The sequence below is a fragment of the Halichoeres trimaculatus genome, unplaced genomic scaffold (assembly GCF_033239565.1).
Source record: "Halichoeres trimaculatus isolate MK-OKI-2021-1 unplaced genomic scaffold, fHalTri1.1 fHalTri1_scaffold_7, whole genome shotgun sequence".
Classification (NCBI taxonomy): domain Eukaryota; kingdom Metazoa; phylum Chordata; class Actinopteri; order Labriformes; family Labridae; genus Halichoeres; species Halichoeres trimaculatus.
In genome coordinates this window covers 24,111,688-24,135,631 of record NW_027437185.1, presented here as the reverse complement: position 1 = coordinate 24,135,631, position 23,944 = coordinate 24,111,688, and the positions used below count along the sequence as shown (strand labels likewise).

The 23,944-nt window shown below is 41.7% G+C and overlaps 1 protein-coding gene across 6 annotated transcripts; it reads right to left on the bottom strand.

Moving 5' to 3' along the window:
• Positions 1 to 3: 3 nt before the first annotated feature.
• On the bottom strand, positions 4 to 23,691 carry mcf2a (MCF.2 cell line derived transforming sequence a). Of its 6 annotated transcripts, XM_074673345.1 has the most exons (30): positions 23,197 to 23,687; positions 17,987 to 18,055; positions 17,736 to 17,850; positions 17,274 to 17,364; positions 15,803 to 15,922; positions 15,241 to 15,357; positions 14,824 to 14,973; positions 14,615 to 14,730; positions 14,359 to 14,473; positions 13,684 to 13,803; positions 13,348 to 13,539; positions 13,076 to 13,267; positions 12,678 to 12,849; positions 11,300 to 11,376; positions 10,982 to 11,067; positions 10,774 to 10,840; positions 9,403 to 9,518; positions 8,488 to 8,557; positions 8,284 to 8,376; positions 7,919 to 8,011; positions 7,447 to 7,572; positions 7,073 to 7,294; positions 6,345 to 6,437; positions 6,044 to 6,122; positions 5,402 to 5,462; positions 4,053 to 4,153; positions 3,506 to 3,618; positions 3,240 to 3,352; positions 3,027 to 3,130; positions 4 to 2,935 (listed from the first exon to the last, which is right to left on the bottom strand). In XM_074673345.1, the coding sequence occupies exons 1-30, from the start codon at positions 23,309 to 23,311 to the stop codon at positions 2,895 to 2,897; spliced, it is 3,339 nt and encodes a 1,112-aa protein (XP_074529446.1). In that variant the 5' UTR covers positions 23,312 to 23,687; the 3' UTR covers positions 4 to 2,894. The 6 variants fall into 6 exon arrangements, 4 of the variants coding, with proteins under 4 accessions (XP_074529446.1, XP_074529447.1, XP_074529448.1 ...); XR_012598384.1 differs by lacking the exons at positions 4 to 2,935; positions 3,027 to 3,130; positions 3,240 to 3,352 and adding an exon at positions 4,904 to 5,091 and having other exon boundaries at positions 3,580 to 3,618; positions 23,197 to 23,691; XM_074673346.1 differs by lacking the exons at positions 17,274 to 17,364; positions 17,736 to 17,850; positions 17,987 to 18,055; positions 23,197 to 23,687 and adding an exon at positions 16,687 to 16,871 and having other exon boundaries at positions 6 to 2,935.
• Positions 23,692 to 23,944: the final 253 nt, after the last annotated feature.

The window sequence follows — 23,944 nt, the reverse complement described above, 5'->3', positions numbered from 1 at the left end:
TCAGAGGTTTTCCACCCGACAACAATCACTCAAGTCTGACAAGACAGAGCCATGAGATTTCTAGAAGTCAAAATGTGTGAGGTCAAAAAGTCCTCAGATACATAGCAAACATATACACCTGGAATCAACTCTCACTATACAAAGGCTTTTTAATTTAAAGAATTAACTAACGGTGGAGAAATTATGCATGGCTTTGTTGAAAAGGGTCTTGCTGCTATCTTGAATGAAAACAGCAACACCATCTGTTTCTAAATTTTGCATTTCCCCCTGAAAAAAAGTGCAGAGCACACACTTCATATGAAATTTAATCAAGACTAGAATAAGAACTGCCTTTCTGCTAACATGTGTTGAAAACATTTTTACTGGATCATAGAGTAATATAATTTTATATGTGATTAGTCACAATTAAATATTGAAATTCAGAGACTTCAGTTTATAAAATATATACAATAATTTTCAATCTCTAAGTGCTGATTGTATGGCTAAAACAGCACATCACTCCCACCTGCTGGTGAATAAATGACCTACAAGAGATGGAATCTGGGGAGCTGAAGGGTTTTTTTTGTTTGTTTTTTCCCAATCCAAGCTTGAGCTGTGGTAAAATAATTGACACTGCACCAACAAAACAGTCTGAATACAATAAAAATATATTTTTTCAAGCCTTGGAAGTAGTCTTTTTTCATCAATGTTTGGTTTTTAAAATCAAATTTTCAGATAAGTTTTTGGAAATTCAAATAATAGGCAATCACAACTACTGGTGTAGCTACTCTACTTTGGAGTTGAGTGGCCAAAGTTGCATACATTTCAGTGTGGTTCAAGAGACATGGAGGAAGTAAAAATTGCTGTACCTAAAATTTATAGATCTAATGTATTTGTTTATTATACTAGAAAGTTTCTCAGTGAATAACTCTCAGGTGGAAAAGTTCTCACAATTTTATTACATCTGTTGGCTTCCATAAAACAAGGAAATGAAAAACAAACAACAAATTGAATCAGTGTGTATGAAAAAAAGTCCAAGCCAACATAAGACTTTGTTAAAATGAGTACCACATTATTTAAGCTACTTAATCAAACAAACTATTATTGCTTTTTTCTTAAAGGATTAAAGCTGTGTGAAAAGCCTGTTTAAAACAGTGAGTTCTTATAATTACAAACCCGCTTATCGTTCAGTTGCCATGCAATTTCATGTCAAAGGAACATTCAGCAGCAAGCATAGGCTACTTGGCTCATCAGGATAAATTATATTCAAGCCAGTTTTTTTGTTGTTTAGTTTCCCAACCTGGAAAAACTGTGCAAAAAATCTGCAGCATTTTGGATTCAAGAGAACAAAGGAAACATCTCATCTTTTCAAATTAAGTCAATAAGAAAATAAAAGGTGGTTTTGATGTGCAGTGGAACAGAACTTCTGTAAATGTATGAAGATGTAACGTCTTTGGAGGCTGCACAGAAACCTCACAATATGAAGGAACAACATGACAGCAAAATAAATAAATAAACAACATAGGAAATGTGTAGTGCACAGCAGCTCCTGCTGCTTTCTAAACTCATTTCCATATCAAACAGCGTATCAAAGGCAGCCCTCTGACTGGGGCCTCGATCTGATGTGGTAAATTTGTATAATCTGCAATCAATATTTAATTAAGCGTTCAAAACTGAGGCTATATTTTATGTTAACTGTATGATCCCTTTTAATGGGGAACCCAACTTTAACAGGGCTGTAATGGTGAGGAGGAAACAATCTGCATCAGCAACAGAGGATTACACACAGCTCCTCCTGCCTCACTTTCCCTTTTCTTCGCCATGACTGACAGTGGGCTCCCAAAAGATCCAGGAGAATGAGAGTTTTTGGTGCTCAGTGGCAAGGGCCTAAAGTCATCTACAGCACACACAGAGGAATTCACCGTCGTCAGTCTTCATCATGTCTGCCAGTGTCTTACTTTAGCATCAGTGACATGACAACCACTGACTGCATTCAGGGGGTCTGTCTCCCCTGCTTCCCTAACACATCACAAAATCAACAAACAAAGGAAAAACAGCATGAACAAGAGAAAAAATACGGCAAGAGAGAGGTAAACCTGCAAGCAAAGCACACATTCAGTACACAAGAGGTGGATTCTTGGGGCTACTGTCCGTCCACCGTATTAAAGTGCCAGTTTGGTATTTGTGAGGTCACGTCCAAGCAGTAACAGAGTATTGGTTTGCAAACAGAGATTCCAAAGAGCAGGAATAAAAAAGGCATTATGGCATGGCACATTTTGGCATTTTAACTCCTACATTGTCTACAGAAGGAAAGGTGCCTTAAGGTATGACATGTAAGAAAAACATACAATGAGTGCCTTCAATGGAAAATATTAACACACTACACAAAGATGAAGCACTGAGGTACAGTTAATGTTAAAAATGACATTTACATATACAAAAGACTGCTTTAAGAAATGTATCAGGCAAATCCTGGGTCACGGTCCATACAGCACACACTGACACAAACAGGATCACATTATCTGATTATGTGTCCACAGATTGTTACTGTTCGTGGTGCAGATGGAGTGCTAGAAGGTCAAAATACCCACCATCACTCCGAATTAAAGAAGACAGAGATCAGAATCCAAGGATGAGCTGATGATTGTCTGATGGGGTTAAATAGTTCATTTTCCTTCGCTCCACAGTTGTATATTTGCTGTGAGGAAACAGTGGCCCAGATGGACAACAGTCAGAAACCCTGAAGGAAAGTCAGGTCTGTGGAATCCCCCATTCTTCTCTTCATTGATTAAAATGTGCTGAAGAGAGCGGGCAACAACACAGAGTGAGAGGTTGGACTACTATGGCTCAATTTAATCCATCTGTCTGGTCAGTGTCCACAGGAAGATGTTCGATTTTATCCTGTACTTCCTGCTTTATGGGGAGCTGAGCTTCCTTGCCTTTCGGGTCCCTGGATCTGAAATAAACAGATGCAAAAGTTAAGAAACAGAATCAAATTAGCAGCCAATAAAAAGTTGTCATTTCAGAGGCTGGTTTATTTATCTTACCCCCCAATCGAGAGTTGTGTCCACGACTGTTGTCTGCCAAAATCTGCTGCAGGCTGGCAGCTGCCATGAAGCCCTCCTCACGCCGACTCAGGTTTTTCACAAACCTGTGGGACAATTAAATGAAAGAAAATGTTTCAATAAATTAGCCTCATATCAAGGTTTTGTTTACAGTAGGGGAGCTATAAACATGTGTCCAATGGGTGAAAAACTCACCAACGCTCCCTGTTGTCTTCACACTGCAGCTGGATGACATCTCCACATTTGATGGTGATGCTGTCTGGTCCGTTTTGAAGACAGTCAGCCAGAACCCTGTACCTGCCCGGAGACTAACGCAGAAGAAAAGTTGTCAAAAACAAAGGCAGTAAGAGTTTATTTATAAAGCTAGGATGTAATATTGAAGACAAAGACATATCACACACACACGCCTGACTCCAGTATGATGTGATGCATCATATCCATGACACTAATATGAATCTCACCAGTGACACCAAAACCTCCTCCTCTGTGTCAGATGGGTGGAAGGCGTCCTGACCTCCAGACCACTCCTCCAGGCCCTCGCAGATGTCGACTGAGTGGGGAGCTCCGGGCCAGCCTGGGAATAAAACACACAAACAGAACTCATCACTTAGGCTAGTAAAGGTAACGATGAATGCATTAACACACACTCAACACACTTGGATACCGTAGATACTTAGTAACTACATCATAGTAACTACATCATTTTAACAACCCCTTTGTCACTTACTGGGAAATTAACAAGAACGTAGAATCAAAAGCTAATCTCAGCTGTTGGACCTTTCTCCCCCAAATTCCTCAATGTACCTGGCTCTTCAGGTCAAAGTACACCTGAACTGCTGCAGAGTGAAAAATCTTTATCAGTTTAAGATTACTGAGAAAACCAGCAGCAGGACAGTGCTGATCAAAGCAAGCACGATGTGCAATGATTTCAACAACATATGCTGTGATTTAGTTACTGAGTATCTACTTGATTCGATCAGTAAATGTTTGTGGATGTTATTCACTCACTCCTACGGTTGTGCTGGTGTTTAGGGGAGTGAGGCTGGGGGTCTGGACTGCTTCTCCCGGACTCAGTGTCCTCTGAGCTCACCGACGCCCTCTGCTGCTTGCTTTGGGAACAAAAACAACAACAAGCTTCAACAAACAGTTAGCATCAGACACACTCAGGATAGATTTTATCCTCAGCCACATGATGAAGAGTCAGCTCGGCATCTTATCAATGCCTCTAACCGTCTGACTGGCCCCAGATCAGTGGCAAAGAACAACTCTGTCCTGTTGATTCTAACACAGCCATGATTATTCAGCCAGACAGCAAAACAGAGCACAGAGCAGCCAAGTGCAAGCTCCTTTGTCAGAGGGGAGAGGGTATTGATATTCACACAAGGTTTGCATGTGTCAGGTGAGATCTGGTCTCGATTTATCAAGATCCAAATTTTGACATTTGGTCTTCAAATTCTGAGATTTGTAAGATAGATTTTTGAAAACTCATTCTGCAGATCTCAAAAAACGAGCCCCATCTTAAACGACATCAGCTGTCATGAAGAAATCAAGAAAAGTCATGGGATGAAGAACAGAATCCATTTGGTTTTGCCCTTTGCATTACATGCAAAATAGCAAATCTGAGATGCAGAAATAAGAGCAGTTTTTAGAAACCATGTCAGAAATCCAATGAGGGAGTCACGATGATACAGATCTCTCAGCGCTGCAGGGGAGTGAGGGGTCAGTTATGAACCAGAATGGAGGCTTCAAAACTGTGCAGGTGACGATCAATGTGCAAACACAGCAGCCCTGAGGTCTTTAAGTCCCCAAGCTGGGCTGGGTGTGTCATGCCAGGGCGAGGTGAGCCAGACTGAGTTTACCACTGAGCGTTAGGGCTGAGCTTCAGTGGCGCTGGGGACGGTGGCGGGGGCGCGGTCGGGGCCGTTGCCGGGGGCTTCTGGGACGGGGGCTCCGGGAGCGTAGACACAGAAAGACATCAGCTGACAGTGAGACAAAGTCCAGCCCCGGCAGACAGCCCCTGGGAACCCCTCTGGACGGCCGCATGCCCCTGCAGGTAGGGGGGGATGGGAGGAGTGGGGATAGGCAACCAGACAGCAGTGGAGGAAATGGGGCCTGCACCCGTACTCACACACTGCTACGCTACACACAAAGCTGCTACCACAGCAACATGAGATGATGTTGTCACATTCACTCAAGCTGCGATTAGATATGAAAACTCAGCAAATGCAGATAGTAGTGCTGTGGCTGCGTGTGTTTTAGTGGTGTGTTTGTTCAAGTGTGCAACTATAACCTACAGTCATGCGCCTAAGACACTACTTAAAACACTGTAAACACTGAAAACAACCAAAACCACTGACCTCTCTGAGAGGGAGGGAGAAAGCTGCATGTGTCCAACCATCTGCCCATGATATGCTTCATCTGTGAGAAGAAAGAAAAGGCAGATTTCCTTTAATACTTTGAAACAGTGATGCAGAAATGGACATAAACTGTGTGCTGTCACATCATAACTGTTCAGCACTTGTGTTTAGTCTCTTTTTATGTTTTCATTATTTAAATATGGACGACACGACAGACGCTAAAATGAAGCTAAAACTGCACTTCTGACCATAAAGCCAAGTTAAAAGATGAGAAATGGGACATAAAAAAATCCTTTCAGCTGGTGGAAAGTGTACGATGTAAATATCATCAGCCCTCTCTACTGCTTAGACTCTGGCATTAAAAGCATCGGGTTGTATGTGTTTAGATGCAATTTTTCCCAATGAAACACAACTGTCTATGACTATTCCGCATTTAACACTTCTTTCTTTCTTTTTTATGTCTAGTCTCTGTTGGACACAGTACAGCATGAAGATGAGAATCAAAGCACAAATGCTCCGCTCTCAATTTTCACAGCTTTGAAGCTCTCTGGGCTTGTGAGCAGCAGTTCAAAGCTTTGAATGTAGCGAGGGGACGTTGCGGTGAGATTATCTGTCCTATATTAACTGGGATTGTTCACAGACCTCTGAGCAGCTTCTGCTGGTTGGTCAGGATCCTGCGAAGCTCATTGAGCCAAGCCATCTTCACTTCTACTGTAGGAGCCTGGGAGATGGACAGACCATTACAACAGTGTCAGTAAGATCAGATCAGATCTTTACTTCCAAACCTGAAAATATTGAAAAAAAGGAAACTAAACATGCACAAATCAGATTATTTTTGCCCCCTAGAACATTTTTTTTCAGAAGGCTAATCACTGCATTACAGTTAAGAAAGGGATAAACTGAAACTGTGCAAAACGCAGGCACTGAACTTAAGACCCCTTACCTGAACTACATACACCTCTTCCCTGCCACTGTACCAGATCTCAAACTTTTTCACATCTCCTTTGACATTCTCTGTGATCCCCACAGCAGTCATCTGCCAAGAGACATAAACTGTTTACATCAATGCACACACACACACAGCATTAGAACAAGCAGCACATCATACATCACACTTACATCACGTAACACATCTGTCCTGTCAAACACAAACGTTCACACACACACACAAAAGCACACACACTCCTCCGCTGTGTGACTGCTTCCTCCCCACATCCTCAATAATATATCAAGAGCAACAGCAGCAGCTGGTGGAGGTGATAAACCAGCTGTGATACAACTCAGGCATCAACACAAACAACAAAAGAAGTGTTTGAGGAACAGAGGGGGTCGTGTGGCCAGCTGGGGAACTGACTTGTGTGAAAAGGTAACAAAAAGACACAAATGTCTGCCGTGTGACTCTAATAGATCAGTTAATTAAGTACTTAATGCTACATCTCATTAAAGGGTATTTCATGATTAAATTAAACATATTTAGGCAACAATTTGCTACTTTGGGGGAAATATATGAGGCTTTTTAACTTCATAACTTTGGTTTTATTCAAAATAAGTAAGTTATATTAACTACTTAAACTGTAGATTACTGATATAAGTGGTCTACCAATAAGCATATTGTATGGTAAAATTACTGTTTAATCTCACATTTAACTATTCACAGAGACACAGACCAACCTTCAGACAGTTCTTGAAGCTGTACGAGGGGGTCTTGTCGCAGCCATCTCCGTGCTCCTCTCTCCGCTTGCAGAGGAGCAGAGCTCTCTCATACAGGAAGAGATGTCTCTGCATTGGTTTGAAGCGGGTTAGCTCCTTCATGCGTGTTGGACCTTTCTTATGGCTGATCCACACGCTGAAGGATCCCTGCATCAACACACGGCCCAGCTCACAAATGTCTCCCTGCAAACAACAGGGAGAGGAGTCTTTAAGTTTGCCCCTCACCTGAAAAGATTTACTGTTAATTGTGCCAAAGTGATTAATTTCAAGTCATGTCGCTGTTGAGGATATTAAGTTCTCATCATCCAGCACAAATTAGAGCAGCTTTGTCTCACCTCATATCCTGTGATGGCTATCTGATGCATGGAGTCATTCACTGACTTCAGCAGGTCCAGCATTGCTGTCAGCGCCCCCTGCAGTTCAGAAGTCCCCTCACAGTCTGGACTGTATTTCAGTAATTCCTGAGCACAGGATAATCAAAGGAAAAGTAAATTGTTAACATAATACACTCACAAATTCAGGTTAAAAAAAATACATACAGTGGCTCATACACACAGTGCCTCCTGGTGGTCAGTACTTGTAATAAACAGCATGGGGTCAAGTGAAGAGAAGAGTTTAAATAAAATGATTTACAGAGTTATTTTTGACTGCTATTTGAGAGTCTTGTGCTGTTCTTCAGACATAGTCATCGTCTCAGCGAATAAATGCTTTAGTCAGAGTTAAAATGTACTAAAAGAAACTGCTTCACCAGTGAATAGATGTATACTGCTGTATTTAGTAGTGACCGTGGGTATGTTTGTATCTAACCTTAAGCAGCAGCTGGTATTTTGTGAGGCGTTGGACTGGTTTCAACAGGTAGGAATCCAGGCCCAGTTTGTGCTCCAGCTTTTTCTGACACTCCTGCAGAAAGTCAAATCAAAACATGGTGAACATTTTACTCATCAATACCAAATCAATCCATTTAACTGTCACTGTAGAACTGAATGGGCAGTCATATCATACTTAGTATTATTACAAAGTGTAGATGTAAATTTGAAAGCTATTGTTTATATTTATGCAGCAAAACCTCAATGAAGTGCAAATAAATATCTTTAATCCTTGAGATTTGTAAATTTGTAAGATATATAACCAGATAAAATCAGTGATTGAAAAGGAATCTTGGCACAGCTGACCTGAAAGAAGGCACAGTCTGAAAACTGTCTCCACAGAGCCTCAGAGCGAGGTTTATTCTGACAGTAGCTCTCATACATCTGGAAACTCTCTTTCTGTGGAGACAGCAAAGAAAATAATAGTGTTCATAAATAGTGAAGCACATCATGTACAAATGGGTCCAAATACAGAGCAGGTGTACCATATACACAATTATATAATCTCACCCGCTGCAGAAAACAAGCCCCCACACCTTCAGGGGCCTCAAGACATCCCTCCAGGTCCTGAAGGAAAACCCTGGGGCACCAGAAAGTTCATAGAAAGGGAATTAGATCTCAAATGCTGAATGAATGAAACACAGCATCTAAATGCACACCCTGCACATTTGAATACAATGACTGGCTGTGTTTCCCTTGACCTAAAGTGTACAGAAAGTCAGATAGCTGAGGTTTTATTCAGAATTTTTAACTATAATAAAGTACTTTCCCCTTGACACCTGGGTTATGACAATTTCATAATACCACCCTGAAGAAAACCCAATAGTTGTCTAATACTTTCTCTAAAACACCTCACTCTATTTCCAGCTAATATGGTATATTTGGCTGTAAAAGCTAGTCAGCTAAATGAGCCATATGGACCTCAGCAGGAAGGCACGCTCAGTCGGCAAAAATAAATACCAACAGTGAGAAACAACACTAAACAGGCATATGTCCCTCTCTGGAGTTTACAGTATTCTAAACAAACATGAAATAAAATATATTTATTTCATTATGCATGCAGTTGTTGCCTTTTTTTCTTTTCTTTTTTTTTTTTTACAATAAATGACTCTGGTGAGCTTCTTATATTTAAAAATTCAGTTTGTAGAAGAGATTTAAAATTGAAGCCAATTTTCAATTACATCAAATTTTACTTCCATATTTTTTTATAACTCAGATGTCACATGGCTGAAATTTTTACAACAGCCTTCACTCATAAGGAATATATATAGCCACTTAAATCCAGCTGTAAACTGGTTTAACAGCGAAACACAGTCAGCATACCGCACACTGGAACCATTTTTCTCTCCTGACGACAAATTACACACATGCTTGCCTGGGCATTACAAACAGGTCAGTGTGTGATGTGAGTCATACATCACTTGCCTGCTGTGAAAGTTGTAAATCTCAGGCATGTTTCCAAACAGGATGTCCCGCTTGCTGCGCAGGATTGGAGGCAAGAGCCCTGACAGAGCTGTGTTGTCCATCTCAGCCCTGTAGCCCTGGAATGTAAATAAATACACCACAACTGGGGGAATATATTGCTTGAGTAAATGCAAAAAAATGTATTACAGTTTATAAACAGTGGGATTCATCACATTCACAAATCAGCAATTTTCTGTAATATATAGCTCAGCGTTGGAAGAAGGTCCCATACAATGATAACAGGCTACTGTGGTATTAAAGATTTCCGTCATATAATAAAAACTTACAATCATTTTATCTCTACTGAATTCATTAGCAACTGAAAAAACGATGTGAAGGGGACATTCATTGGAAAATTTGTCCATATCATGATATAAAACATCATATTTTGAAGAAAAGTTGCTACCATGGAATACCAGCTAGTGCTAGCATTCAGGCATCACCATGATAATGTTATAGCTAAAGAAATGTTACCTGAAACATATGCTTAGCTAACACTTGTTATGCTCATGTTAAGGTATGAGTATATTTTATGAAGTCATTGCTTTTAAGCTGACTGCAGTTTGTTAGTGAGGAGCTTTAGGCTTTCCTGTATATTCTGTAAAGTAACAAAACAGCAGCATTAGCTTTCAGACATTACCTAGCTAACATACCAACAGTGTATTAACCAGTTCATTTTTTAGCTAGCACTAAGCTAGGAGAGGCTTTCTTGATATATATTGTTAATATGTAATGTAAAACTAAAGGGGAAACATCTTTTTGTTTCTTATCTGGTTTTAAAGCCTATGCAGAAGTGCTAATAGCCACAGTTCACCAACTATCAGGTTTAGGTTTAGAAGATGTTAAGATTAAACATTTGTCCAATCAGAGGCACAGCTCATGTGACTGATAGGTCTGGCGGTCTATAACTGTTAGTAAGGAGACTCAAAGCCCGCCTCCTGAGTCCGCAACTCCGATATGGCCCTGCCGATGATTGGCTAATAACTCTGCCTCAGGAGCAGATGGGTGACTGACTATGTTGATATATAATACAGTCTATGATAAAACTAGCAGCGACACTAGCATTTAGACAGTCCTTTGCTAGCAGTCGAATGTTGGTGCCTGAAATCAGGGATTAATACAAATGACTCATCTAAATACAATCTCTATGAACAGTACCAGTTTACAGTCTCTAAGTTTTTTTTTTTTTTTAAAGAACAATCTGATCAAACAGCATTAACTCTTCACCCCCCTGTTTTTAAGTTAAAAAATGGTTGATGAATAAATAAGACCTTATTACAATTATTTTTTGTGTCATGATAAAAATTAAGGAAAAACTGTTTATTTTCTCACCAGCAAAACTGACAGCAGCTCTTCAACATAGATTCTCTCGGTCTCTATGAGCTCCCTCATCACATGACTGCAACACAAACACAAACACAGACAGGGGGTGCAGCGCAGGAGCCAGAGGGCATCATTAGCACTGAACAAAGAGAATAACAAAGTAAACAGCATCAGGAGCAGCACTGAGGACAGACAGAAGCCTCCTCCTCCTTCTCACCGCTTTAAGAGATCTGGGCTGTCCTCACCCTCCAGACTGTACGACACACAGCTCCTGCTCTCCTGGTAGTCATGCATCACCTCTATCTGAGCACACAGCAAACAGACAACACTGACTTCTGACTATCCTAAAACAGTTATACTTATTAATCAACCATTTGAATATTTTAGGTATGGCCCATACAATACTCCTTGTAACAGGTGATTTAGCATACATATTGCAAATTTCATATAATTTTAAACAGTCTCATAAAAACAGCCTCCATGATGAACAGACACCAGCAGCTAAACTCAAAGAGAATGTCATTTCTTTCCTCACTTTTCTAGGATTGGGGCTCTTCCGTGATGCTCTTTTCCCTGGCAGAGAAATGTCGAATGTGAACTTCAAACCATCACCTGTAAAAGTGAGATCATAGCTGAAGAAGCAGCATTTTAAAATAAAAGAGCATAGTTCACACACAGTATACATCCATATGGTCTGATGATGAATACGGAGGAGATGTCTCATTTAAGCATCCACATTAAAGCAAAAATCATTTTTTCATGACTGGGACTACAGAGGCATAACTTTATGGCCTCAAAGGGAATTGCTTGCCCTGTTCATGACCTTTTTGTTCCATGAAAATCATCTATCAGCTGTAACTGACATTAAAGGTAATCAATGATGATAGGCTGCCTGCTATAAAGGTGCAGCCTGGGACCAGTATGACTAGATCTGAAGCAGTGTTTGGCACGACTGTCAGTGTCCTTTTGATCCCAGCTGCACAAGCCTTACATGATAGTCCAACCTACACTGAATCTTATGCCCTTGCATGTGCCATGACAGATTCATCAGTAGTACGCATACATGTGTGTGCATGCACATACATGGGTTTGTGTGTATGCATGTACTGGATAAAATTGATCAAAGCTGAACACTTTCCCCTTCATCTCCTCTTTTAAATGGTGGTATCAAGGAGGGCCTCAAAGAGGCTCATAATCACTTTCATTTTCTTTCTTGTTATTTCTTTCATTAGTAGTGCCTTAAATGATGTAGATCAAAACCTTAAAGGCACGATTTGTGAGAAAAAGAGAATGTTTATCCTTATTCTGTCACATGTTTAGTGATTGAGAGAAATTTGGTCACATCAAAGAAACATTAAAATAAAAGCACAGCAGATAACACATACAGTATTAATTGGGCAACACTGTATGGGGTTATCTTTGTGCAGTTCCCTTGAGACATAGAGGGGGATGAAAGGTTCATTAATGTGCACTATATGAACCACATATGGTTCTATAGCAGCTATCCTGACTAATAGAGCAGTCAGGTATTTCCCCATGGACTGATTATACCTCCTACCCTTGTTATAGCTTGTTTGTAAAGGTGGTCTGCAAAGCCCACAGCTTATTCAGGAAGACCTTAGGCCTTCTCAGTGGGACCCTGTGATGTGTAAATGTAACCCTAGTGCCTAAAGGAAAGAATCAAGGGGGAGAGGGGTTGGTGCCAGGCCATAAGGGCCGAACAAGACCCCATACTGAGCCTGGGAAACAGAGGAGCGTGGAAGGGAGTGGTGTAAATTCTGCTGCAAACTAGGGCAATAGCAGAAAAAAAAGATGTTTGAATAAAAGAAGAAAAACTCAGTGTCTGTAATGATTCTGTCTTCAGAGGCATGGTCACGTGGTTTCTTTGTATGTTTTTTCTGTGTATTCTGCACCATGTTTGGGGGAGAAGAGCGGAGACTTGGCGCGGGGTGGGTTTTCTGGCCTGGGGGCCACAAGTTGGATCGGCCTCACGTGTTTATCAGCCAGCTTCCTGAGAGAAGCCTGTCGATTCTGTATCATCTGCTGCACTGCTGCATGCTTCTGAAATGTTTCCCCAATCTGAGCCTAAAACAGAGAGAGAGGGAGGAAGGGATGATTAGAAAGCTGGATAGGTATGTACACTGTGCTTCCTCCCCCATTCCTGCGTTTGTATGAGGGATTAGAGGACAGATAGATAGATAGAAAGAAATGAAAGAAGGATGACAGAGAAGGCAGAGCTCACCCAGACTGTATACTCTTTCTCTGTTATAAAACAAAACAAAAACAAAGAACAAGCATTAAAGTCACTGACCTGCAGCTGTGGCGTGATGACCGCCTCATATTCAATAACCAGAACATCTGGTCCAGAGCTCAGCAAGGGTGGCCCCCCCTCCAGGAACCTCTCGATTTCCTTCAAAGCAGCCTGAGCGCCCTCTTTACATTGAAACTTATCTACCAGCTGATTGGCCAGCATGTAAGCTCCATCATCACACCAAGTTTGGGCCTGAAATGACACACCCAATATGTATAACTATGTATTGTGTGTGAATACAAGCAAGTGTGAGCTGATGTATCTGTCTGTACCTGTCCCAGGAAAAGCAGCAGCTGGTGTGTTTGAAGAAGACTGCTGTGTTTGGTCTTCAGAGCAGCACTGAGTGTATCACAGTAGTGGCGGAGCTCGTTGCAGCGCTGCATGATAAGAGCCATGGCGTAATGATGACTGGCTGATAGCTGGTGTCCGTGAAGGATGATGATCTGAGCCCGAGCCATCACATCCTGACAATAACACAACAGAAGAAAGGAGACTATTTTACACATATGACCACTGACCTCTTTGACCACACAAGCACAAGTTTATCATCCAGCAAAGCAAGTAAGTGAATTTGGAGATATTGGGCATCGTTTCTGAGAAACACTGACCTGTGCATTTGATTCCAAACAGTCCATTCTTTTTAGAGCCTGGTCTGCTTGGACCAAAGAGTCCACAGACACAGATAGCTCCCTTTCCTGAGATATCAGATGCTCTAGACACATCTCCATCTGAAAAGAAACACATGACTAGAGGTGTAAAGACAAGGGATGCAAGGGATACCGATCAGTGGTAATGGTTATCAGTCTATCGGTGCCCCTCAAAGCCGGATCAGTATCAGTGGGAAGAGATCCATGTCGCCGATCCAGGCAAACAGATGATGTACTTGCTTTGTTTTTTGCTGCATTATCAGTCAACAGGGTATAAAAGTTTACATTTGAAAAGGACTTGTTTACATTTTGAAGACATGTTTTGATGGTAAACATTTAAATATTTGATAGTTTAAATACATATTAACTTCAGTAATTCCATATACTCATTTTTTGCCTTTTACCCAAAACATTACCAGTCTTATCCCACAGTAGGGCATGTGGGTTATTATTTAACATTAGTGGTATCGGTACCACAAAAGTTGGATTGGTGCATCCCTAGTAAAGACTTCGCACAATTGCAAGACAAACTAGATCCTCTGAGAGGTTTGACAGTCTACATTTATAACTGAGCCCAAAGGAACTAAAAGATGGTAAAAATACATTGAGAATGAATCTCAAGAAAACAGGAAATACCTCTTGAAAGCTTTGCTCATATCTGAGCAACTGCAGGTACTGATGGAGCTTAAGATGATGCTTCTCAAAGAAGCCATCAAAGGCTGACTCCATATCTCTCAGCTGTGCAAGAAGCCTAAACACAAAAACATCGCTTAAAACCAGGACAGCAGGCTGAGTGCTATCTGATTATCAGTTCGACCAAAAGGTGTTATGTCAAAGAGATGATACAGTATGTTACGAGACAAAAACACAAGGCTGCTTAAAGATGATTCACCTCTGTACCGTCTCCCAGTCCATCTTCACATCCCATTGAGAGTCATCCTCCTTCCCGGACGTCTCCAGGCTTAAGAGAAGATGACGACCTTCCTTTGACACTGACCTTATCGCGTCCTGTCAAATGGAACACAATTAACATCAGAGTTCACATCTGTTTTTTTTTTTGAAGAAGAAGAAGAAAAGTTCAAGACTTTCAGAAAATCTTACTTTGAGTTTTTTGTACTTGTCAGTGTGCGATTCAAGGAGATACTCAATGGCTTTTCCCTCATCAGGCAGCTCTGTCTCTGCCAGCTCAGAGCCGAAACCCTGAAGCATCTGTGCAATGTCTTTGACCGTCACAGCAAAACTTTCAATAGCCTGTAATTGAAGTAAAGGACACATGAAATACAGAACAGAACAGAGGCTCAGACTTTCTAAAACCTATTGGTATCCAGGGTAAAGGCTTTGTGACGAAGGGGCATTCTTGACTTGTGTTTTTTGTGCTACCGTGTGCAAAATTCCCTGCAAAAGCTTTTTATCAATTAACTTTCTGGTTCAGGAGTGAACATTGGAACAGATATCAAATACAGAGACATGATGGTTTGGATAATTTCAATTGTAAATTTGGAACTGATTTGAGTTTACCGTTCTTAAAACAATCCAGTCACTGTGACAATAGTCCAAAGTGCCACCAAACTCTGAAGTCAGCTGATTCTCATCGATGTAGCGCAGCAGGTCTGTGACAGAGCTCAGCATCACCACCTACAGGTGCAGACAAAACCTGAGACCTCACAGAGAACACTTGGTACAGAGGCAAAATCCTGATGGCAGCCTGTGTCATCCTTCCTTTCTGTACTTAAAACCTGGTGTTATTGAACTTCATGATTTATATTTTTTAGGGTAAGGTTTTGGTTAGGTTCGTTTGTCATATTTGAGGATGTAAATTTAGGTTCATTACAGCCATTTACGTTTGCAGATAGTTGTTCAGAATAGCAACAACTTCTGGTCAGCCATCAGATGTACATCTAATACTTCACAAATTAATTCAAAACATCCAGAGTTAACCACTATACTGGGATTTTTGTGTCAACTCATGTTACTGGCTGTGTCTACCACACAAGATACGATGATCAGGGTTATAACAAGAACAGTGTGTACCTTTCAGTGAAGTGGGACATGTTTGGTAACTGAGGAGGAGCTGCCTTACTGGCATCTTGAGCATGAAGTCCTCTTGGCTGAAGCGAAAACCAATGTCGGTAACAGTGCGATGGAAGAAGCTGGTGGGTCGGAGCACCAAAACCAGGTGGAGGTTCCCTGGGAAGGAAGCCTAGAAGAGGGGGGAGAGGAGGTTCACATGTGAAAGACTCAGCAGAAAATGAATTTGAGCTCTATTTTGCGAATAAGCAACATGGTGGCTTTCATAGGATCAGCAAAAAATAGCTCCTCTGAGCAGACAGGCACAGGATAAGATCAAAGCCTTGAATAAAGGCATTACAAGCTATCATCCTGCAAATCTGACACAAGAGACCTCAGGTGTTTCCGTCACATAAGCAATAACTGTCAGCCCAATGGACTGAGGGCTTAGTCACTACACCTTTAATGTGTATGTCATATGCTGCATTTCATCCTCAGGTCGTTTGAGGCCATAGGCTGTGCTGTGAGTGCTGTGCTGTCCATGAGAAGAGTAAGCCATGTTAACATAGCGCTTCAGTTAAATAATCATATCTTAGCATTGCTTTAAAAAGATTTTGCACGATTCAATGACAAAATGCAACAAAAAGCTTTGCAGCCATATCATTTACCCCTGTCTATTTCGTCATGTCTGTCATGCTACTGCAAGTGACGCAACTTCTGACATTCATTTGTCCTGCTTGGATCATATTGATCGATATCTCAAGCTTCACATTCCAGCACAAACATCCGTCTGTTTGGGTTTCAAAAACAGCCAGTTGCATGGTAAAGCAGAGACTGCGCTGCACCGCAGTGCTGCACCCCTCCAGCTGATGCCACTGCCGCATTCACCCAGCCCGCCCAAAAACTTCATCCTAAACTCTTCACACGGAGAAAAAGCACAAGTCGGCAGCTCTTTACCGGGCTCCGCCGGATCTTCGGGACTCCCCGCCGGTAAAAGCAGTCCGCCATGGTCGAAGACATCTCGGATGAGTTTAAGTCCCCGCTGGTTTAACAGAAATCGCTCCAGTCTTGCAGCAGCTTCCTCCAGCCGCCGGACCACAGCCGCAGCGCTGCTGCTCCTGCTGCCTCTCAGACGGAGGATGGCAGCGCTGACTGCAATGTTTCCCTCCCACCCGCCTTCCTCCTCACCCTGTCCTCCCTTCACCGTCCCGCGTCATCACACACTTTTTGCTTACTCACGCTTTTGCAGCAGTCGTCTATGCAATATGCAACGGAACATTAGGTACGGACAAAATGTTCAAGCTACTCATCATCACAGCACCTGGAACTATGCACTGAGAAGGAAACCCCTTTGAAGCTGCAGTTTGATCTTATAGGTTGTATCAGTACCATGGACAGCAACTCATAAATAAAACAGTAGCTAGTAGACACAGATAAACTCTGATCAATCTTTGCTCTATGCATGATGCCTGAACTGTCTGGCAGGAGCATTGACTGAGCACAGTGCAATGATGATGATAATAAAAGGGAAACATGAAACTCACTGCTATCCTGGCAAGAGCAGTTTTGATAGAGGCCCATGTATCAAGTCTTCGGTCTAAAATGATGATGAATTTAACTCCAGGTTGCCTCGCTCTGAAAGAAAAATAGGCAGTTGAACTTAGCTATTAATGAATTGTTGTAAAACTTTCAAACATTAAAATATGATGTCTGTGTACTCAAACCATGCCATGCTTCACATATGTTATTAAAATGTGTTTAGCTACAGCCTCTGTGAGCTTTTCATTGTTGGTGAAATGAAGTAAAGGGCCTAAATAAACATTTCCTGTCCCCTAGGAGAGTGTGGTTTGGACCTAGAGGGCATCAGTAGGACGTGTGACAGTGAGCTGAGGGGCAGTGAAGGCCAGCTGTGCTCAGAATACAAGCACTGTGTTTTTGGTGCACTGCAGAGAGAGAAAGAGGGAGAGGGGAGAGTCAGGAAGGGATAGACTGAAACTACGACGCACCGAGGGATGAGAGTGAGGTATGTGAAGACTTTGGCCAAAGCTTCCTCTGGAATGTCACTGAAAGCAGAGCATTCTGGGAGGGTGATGATGACACTTGAATCTTCCGCACGACCCCCTGCAAAGATGAATTTGAGCAATTAATATCCTTACAGAATACAAAGATTCAGATGTGAGGGAGCTGAGGGAGGGATAGAGAAGAGCTTCAAAACAAACAAGAAATGGCAGATGAATGATCTTATTCTGGGTCTCACCTGAGAGGTAAGCTACTTGTTTCTGTATGTAGCCCCCCACCTCCTTCATGCTTACTGGGACCGTCACCTCTGGAGTAAGACAAAGAAAACATGAAAAATACAGAAATTCTTCATTAGTCAATGCAGAGTGCTGTTCACACTGATTTGTCAACTTCCTCAGTGATGAGAATCTGAAGAAGCTAACACGTCAGAGAGACCGCAACAACTCAAATGACAGACATGCCCGCATCAATTAAACAAAGAAATGTAAATGTGAAACAGTCTGAGATTATCCTGCATGGCTTTCAAAAAAGCCACACTACAGTCTCTGTTTCTCCTGCTTAACCATAAACAACTTGCATAAAAAGATAACTTCTTTATCCCAACATCCAAAAGTAGAGACCTTTTCTGTCTGTGTAATAACAGCTACACTTCTGTATTTCTCAGCATGAACTTGAGCTAAAAATGCTACCTCTCAGATTTCAATTCAGCATCTGGTGCAAGTCAGACAATGCCATGATGAAAACACACGAGTCTCAGTGTCTCGTGTTTGGTTCTTTTAGCATTCAAGGCTAAGTGGTTGATAAATGCACACAGTCTCTTAAGAAGTTTTAGGTGTGTTTCAAACATGTGGCCTCTTATCAACCAGATGTGTTGAGTGCAAACACACTGACCTGTGCATCATGTTCACACATGCTAAAAATGCATTTACACACATTCTGGATGCTATAATCTGTCAATGGTTTCTTCTTTATTTTCTAGTTATTTATTTGAAAATTAAATAGGTTTAAGAGAAAAAGCTTTTTCTATTGATGCCAGCAAAGCAGAACAGGAGCCTGTCTATCACTGTTTTGCATCACCTTGTCCTATTCCTGCCTGAAATAGATTATGAGTTGGCAACCTTGTGGTACTTTTTCTTTCATGGGAAACCAAATGTCTACAGAGGGCAATGTGTTGTGACTGCAGCCAGTATATCATTCAGACACTTCAACTACAGAGCCATCCTGTTGCAATATGTACAGAATGCTGTTGGCATGGTCTCCTCCCTGGAATTGTCTGGGTAATAGTACTTCAAAACTTGCATGTATTGTTCAGCATTAACAGTGTTTCCCAGACATGTAAGTAATCCATGCAATGGGCACTCATGCATCCTCATGTATTACAGTTGCTGGTTTTGAATTTATGTACCAATAACAAGCAGCATGGCTCATCTATTCTTTAGAGCAAAACACAGGACACATATTGTTTCCTTTCAACATGGTGCTGTTCCATCATTTTGTTCTTAACATTAGTGGATTCAGAAACAAACTGTGTCCACAGACAATGGTTTTGGAAGCTGTGTTGATCCTGTGCAGTGATTTCCACTTCAGAGTCATTTCTGTTTTAATGTAGTGCTGTCTCAGGGACAATAGATCATGTTCACCCAGTCTTGGTTATCAACCTTGTTCCTTTGTATGAGACCTTTATTTCTCCGAAATGCCCCTTTAAAATCCAGTTATGTGACAAACCTGATGATTATGCTTTGTTTTTTAATCATTACACAACTTTTTCAGTGTAATACTTTTCCCACAGTGACTTTCCTGAAACATGTTGCTGACACCAATTGTTTTCTTTAAAAAACAAAACAAAACAAAAGTATTCACTTTAAGTCCCAATTTTGGGGGGATTAGAGTTGTAAATCATTCAAAGGGATGAATATAGGCTTAACTTTTATGATTTTTCCCACAATATTAGAGGGCAGTAAATTTGATCACAGCTTTCTATTTCCTTGTCTCTGCTGCACAGAAACATTAATAATCAGCTGAGGCAGAGAAATAGAATAACAGTCATAAAATGGTCTTAACGGGAACAAGAAACACAAGAGGTACAACAGAGGTGTTATTTTCCACGCAGTGACTGCAGTAATAGTGTCCTCTGGATTGTCACGAGAGCCAGTAATGAGCTCTACTGGTACCTGCTGAATATTTGATGTGTGTCTGTAACAGAGAGTGGCTGAGCCAAGCTGGGCGAAGAGAGGGACCAATGGCTGCACTGAGCTCACACAGATGCAGGGTAAGGTTACTGTCACGCTGGAAAAGTTATATAATCACTTCTCCTCTGTGTCATAAGACCTTCAGGGCGATGTGACAGGTCGTAAATGAATGAAGTCTTGTTGTTTTGCTGTTGACGCTTCGCTTTGACATAACTTCAAACACAGATAAAACATGCTCTGAAATGTGTCTCTTTTAAACATTTGGTGAATAATACACTAACAAAAAAATCTGGCATATAATCTAAGCCGTACAATGTGGAATAAAGTTGTTCCTTTAAAAAAAAAAGCCAGGGATACACAAAGAGACGCACTGCAGGCCTCCCCTGCATTAAATCAAAGCAAGGGCAGCCTGTGCTGTAAACTGCAGCGCTGTTCATAAACTTGCCAGCAGTTTGCAGAGTTACTGCACTCTCCCTTTACTCTGCCTGACTCCCAGCCAATCACATGATGACATTAAGGTCTGTTTTTTTAACGTTGTATTTTTTTTTCTCTCATTAACAGATGCAATTTCTCTTAGAATACAATGTGTTTCTTCTATGACCTGCGTCCTGTCCAGTGACACACAGCACAGCATGTGCGAGCCTGTAACCTCTGTTTGCTCTTCTGCTCTTGCACACAGAGGAAGAAAAAAAAGGTTTGTGTGTGTGTGTGTGAGTGTGTGTGGACGGAAACAGAGATTTGCTCCCAGTCAAACAGATCTGAGCCTGGTCTGCATACAAAGCTGGAGGCAGGAAGCTGATCTCTGTTGTCCAAACAATGATATCCATCTACACCGATTCCATTACATACAGCTCCTGTTAAAGCAGCCACCCATGGGTGCTTTTTATGGTTTAAGCCTTTATGACGTTGAATCACAGGAGATTTTGTTTGGCTTTAGTCAAAGGAGTGTGTGTTGATTTAAAAAGAAAAGAAGTAAGTCTGACTTTATAAGTTCAACCCCAGCATGTTGACACTGCGTGATTTCATCCTGTGTATTTACCTAGGTGTTCCCTCTGCAGTGGCTGGTAATTTAGAGGCTAAGACTCAGGAAGACAACAACATAATTTTCTTTACCAGCTCACCAAATGATGCCACAGCACCACACCTTACTCACAAGGTGCAGCAAATCGAAATGAATCAGAGCCTGGACGAAGTGCAGAGAACTCAAACACAAGATGAATCAAGTTCGAGACTTAAAAGCAGACACAAGTAATCCCCTGCATGGCAAGAAATGCCTCTATCAGATTCAAATGTTTTCATAGTACACAGAGAGCTGGCCACATACTGCTTTTAGGTCATGGGGTATTTGGCAAAACAAAGCTTTGCATGGTAAGGAGATTAGACTGGTGGGCGGCTGCTTTTGGACAGGAATGGGAAAACAGTCAAATAGGAATTCTAAACATTAGGATAGGAGTGAAGTAGGATGTTTTTAGGGTGGAGTTAACAGAAAATATCAGATAGAAAGCCTTTCACACTTTAAAATATCTGAACATTTATGCTCTTTAAAACAGAACAATGAGGGTTTGAAGAAGATATGCTTTTCAAAGCTCTTAACTGCTCGTCTTAAAAGTTAATTCATGTGCCTTTCTGTCATACCTTTTCAGACAATTGCAAGAAACAGAGAAATTTTTCTTCAGCTATTTCTGCTTTTTGAGAAAATGAAAATCTTTTGTTTGCATGGCATGGTAGCTACATGTGTCATTTCAAATTCAAACACTGACAGTTAGGGAATCATTGTGATCAAACTTTAAAAATCCTGGACTTTAGCTTAATTCCCAAGAAGTTGAACCATGGGGATAAGTTTGATCTAAAATCAGCTGAAATGTCACTTCATTCATGACGATTTCAAGAAGTGAAAGTGTCCATTCAGGTTCAAGTTTGAGAGACTAAGAAAGTTTAACTTTCATTCACAAAGTAGTTAAAAACATAGAGTAGTATTTCAGTTTGAGACACATGGAGCATGTGCAGTGTGAGTAATTGAAGTGTGTGTCTGGTGTGTAGGCGCTGAAAGCAGTCAGCTGGAGCAGTTTGAGAGTCAGTGAGTAAAAATCAGCTGAAGCTACGCTGACATGCACACACTGAAGGTTGACCTTTGTGCTAAGTAGTGAGTGTGAGGTGTGGAATGTTCTATGAATCTGTCATCGTGGAGATAACCACATTTGTTTTCTACGCTTACTTCTTTCGTGTTGCACAGCTACAAAGACATGAAGCCCTTCATCATCAGTATTTGGTGTTTTGAAATGTTCACGTTCTTGAAATGGGTCATAAAGGGCACACATATGCAGGGCGCACGTGATTTACACTAGTGTGTAGATGAGAGGAGGGGAGTCAGTAGGGGGGGAGCTATGTAAAGGATTGCGTATAAAGAACCAATCTGCAACAATATTTTTTAGACATCAGAATGTCATTTAGGCAGAAAACAGCACCCACTGAGAACAGATTAGCACGAACCCTGACTGCAGGGTTCACATTTCACACTGAGAGAGAAAAAGTCACCTGGTATAAAAATAGAACCTCATCCAGGCCTGCTCTCATTGTTGCCTGCAAACCTGAACCCAGGTTCAGTGACGTATACACTGGAGCAAAGGCCCATCAATTAAACAATAACTCAAGGCAGCCAAGATCCCAAAGCAATCACATTAGCCTCTGGAGGAGGATCCTGCATGGAGCTGTCAATCACATCAGGCCTCATTTCTGTCCATTACCTTACTTTCTCATACCAGGCTGCTTTTTAAATAGTATCTTAACATTTACACTCCTTTTCAATTTGATGTTTCTGCATAAAAACACTTATTTTTCCAATTCTATTACCACTTTAGAATAAGTGTTACACATTAGAAGGCAGTGAAACTAAGCTAAAATTGTGTCTACATAGTATTCTTATGGATCTATCCACCCATGAGGCTTAAAATTGCTGACATAATCTCTGCAATGGCCAAACGTTGTAACAAAGCTGCAGGAAACAGCACATCAATAATACTGACAAGTCTAAGATACAGTGAGCAGTTCTTCCGTTACATCCTATAATGGCTCTGAAAAGTTACAAATGAGGTCTGTAAATCAAACTGAATGGACTCCTGCTGCAGTACCTTCATTTTTCAGCCTGCTGAACTGTACATGATGTGAAAGGATGGGACGTGGTTTCAGAGCAGATAAAGGATTATGCCTGCCAGTGGCTGGTAAAAGTGAAATAAGGACAGTCAGCATCATGTGTACTCACGCTGCAGAGTGCTCTCCAGCTGGGAGCCGGCCTCCAGAAGGAAGTGGTAACTCTCCATCTCCTTCTTGCACTCTTTCTCCTGCTCTCTGTCCTCCTGCAGTGAGGCTGGGCCCATTCCCTTCCTGGTGGCCGGCACAGGTTCAGGCTGGCAGAAGTGACGCTGCTGTGGGAGGTATTGAGAGTAGTCCAGGCCTCACATCCTCTTCATTGTCCTGTAGCTCAGCATAGCCAGGCAGAGGGCTATAACAGGAAAACTTATGTCCACCTGCCTCTGCGGGTCCTGGGATCCAGATGGGCCAGTTTCCTGAGGCTTCTGCTGGATCTTCCTGACCTTGAGCTTGCATAGAGTGTGAGCAGCACAGTCACAAGCAGTCCACATGAGCAGAAAACAGTGGCTTGCAGTCCTGGTTGTGATGTCTTCCCCTTTTAGGAGATGCACACACTGAGGCCGGCAGACTGTCCAGCCTTCAGCAGCAGCTACTTCAAAACAAACAGGGCTCCATCTGGCCGCTGCTGCCTGTCTCTCTTTCTCTTTTGCCCCTCCTCTCCACTCCTCTCCCTCCCTCCCTCCCTCCCTCTCTGAGCTTTAGTGCGTCAGCTCTGCACTCAGTGGGGCTCAAGAGTCTTCTCCTGACACACTGCCAACTCCCTCCCAACTTTTTCTCTCACTTCACACTCCTGCCTGTACAGTAGGCTGGATTGTATGGCAGCCATGCCCGTGTCCCCACTTTCTCCTGCTTCACTCTAA